The following is a 1,418-nucleotide window of genomic DNA, read 5'->3' on the forward strand; positions in this document are numbered from 1 at the left end:
GCCCCCCCCTCCCTTGCTTCCCCCCTTTGTGCAAGGGCGCGAAGCCGCCGCAATTCCCCCTTCGCCCTTGGGGCAGGGGGGTGGCATTTTTGCGAATTTGCCTCCGGGCGACGGCGACTGGGTTTGCGTGAGAAAGAGCCACAAGCCTTCCCCGGCCGGAGGAGGGGCGGAGCGCGGTGAGGGTGTATGCGCGCAGTGCGCGGGTCCTGCAGCCAGAATGCGGCGGGAGCTGTGCTTTCCAGCATCTAGGGCCGCGGGCCCGCGTTGTTTACGCCCGACTCCTTTGTGGTGCAGCCGTCCTCCCACTTCACGTCGGGCTGCCCCCCGATGACGACCGCCCAGTCGTAGCTCCCGTCGGCCGCCTTGCCGATGCCCAGGATCCAGTACGGCCCGGCTAAGATGTTGGGCAAAAGGCAGGGCGCGACGGCGAGGCGAGACGAGTCGGTTGTGTTGACGGCCCGCGCGCAGAGCGTCATGTTCTTGGCGTTTGTCAGCGGGCCGTTCACCTGCCGGCACGCGCCGGGAGACCTCTCGCCAGTGGCACCGAAAGATCTCTCTCTCTCTCTCTCTCTCCTCCCGTGCGAGCGCGAGCGCAGTCTTCTACCTCCGCCACGGCTAGGCCGCGCGCCTGGTCGTTGTTGGCGTAGTTGTACACCGTCGCCACCTTGCCCTTGAAGAATGGTACCGTCTTGCCCTCCAGATTGTACGTGGCGGCGACGCAGTAGTTGGAGGTCACCGGCTGGAAGTCGAGCACCTGCTGCTCCTGAATAAACCAGCTCTTGCGCACCCACTCGGCGAGGCTGAAGTCGGCCGAGCCGACGGTTGTGACCGTTGGGCACGCGTCGTGGCCGGGATTCCAGGCGGGCAGGGCGAGGAGCGCGGAGAGCATAGTGGTCGCGCTGTTGGACGGATTGAGGTGGCGTGTTGGCACCGCGAAGTCCCGTTTCTTTTTTGCGTGTTTTCTTCAATTTAGATTCTAAAGAAAGAAAGAAAACAGACACGCCAAACGAGGGATGGGACGAGGACAGGGTCCCCACCTGCACGAGCAGGATTTTGGAAGGACGATCAGGGGGACAGGTGGGGCTCTCCTGCTCCTGACAAGGGACACGACAGATTCTGATTTTTCGAGTTCCCATCTTTGATTTTTCTGCTGTTGGCCGGCCCAAGCCAGGGCCCAAGTGACGCTGTGCGCTTCAGCATCCGACCTCCGCCAGCACCGATCGCCGACGAATGCTCCGGAGGCGGATGCTCACGACCGCGGCCAAGGCTGCTGCTGCGGCGCCAGCCGCGGCCGGAGCGGCCGCCTCGCTCGCTGGGAAGCCGACCCTGCTCAAGTCGGCCGCGATTTTTGGCTCCGCGAATGCGCTCGGCTTCGGCATCTCTGCGGCGACGGGCTCTCACCTGCACCTCGACCTCAT

General features: G+C 64.3%; 1 protein-coding gene across 1 annotated transcript; it reads right to left on the reverse strand.

Annotated features, from left to right (window-relative positions):
* Window positions 1-245: 245 nt before the first annotated feature.
* EMIHUDRAFT_257821 (hypothetical protein) lies at window positions 246-889 on the reverse strand (the record flags this gene model as incomplete). Its single annotated transcript, XM_005762506.1, has 2 exons — window positions 246-506; window positions 605-889. The coding sequence occupies 2 exons, from the start codon at window positions 887-889 to the stop codon at window positions 246-248; spliced, it is 546 nt and encodes a 181-aa protein (XP_005762563.1).
* Between the last annotated feature and the right edge of the window lie 529 nt (window positions 890-1,418).

Source organism: Emiliania huxleyi (genome assembly GCF_000372725.1).
Source record: "Emiliania huxleyi CCMP1516 unplaced genomic scaffold EMIHUscaffold_6746, whole genome shotgun sequence".
Taxonomy (NCBI): Eukaryota; Haptophyta; order Isochrysidales; family Noelaerhabdaceae; genus Emiliania; species Emiliania huxleyi.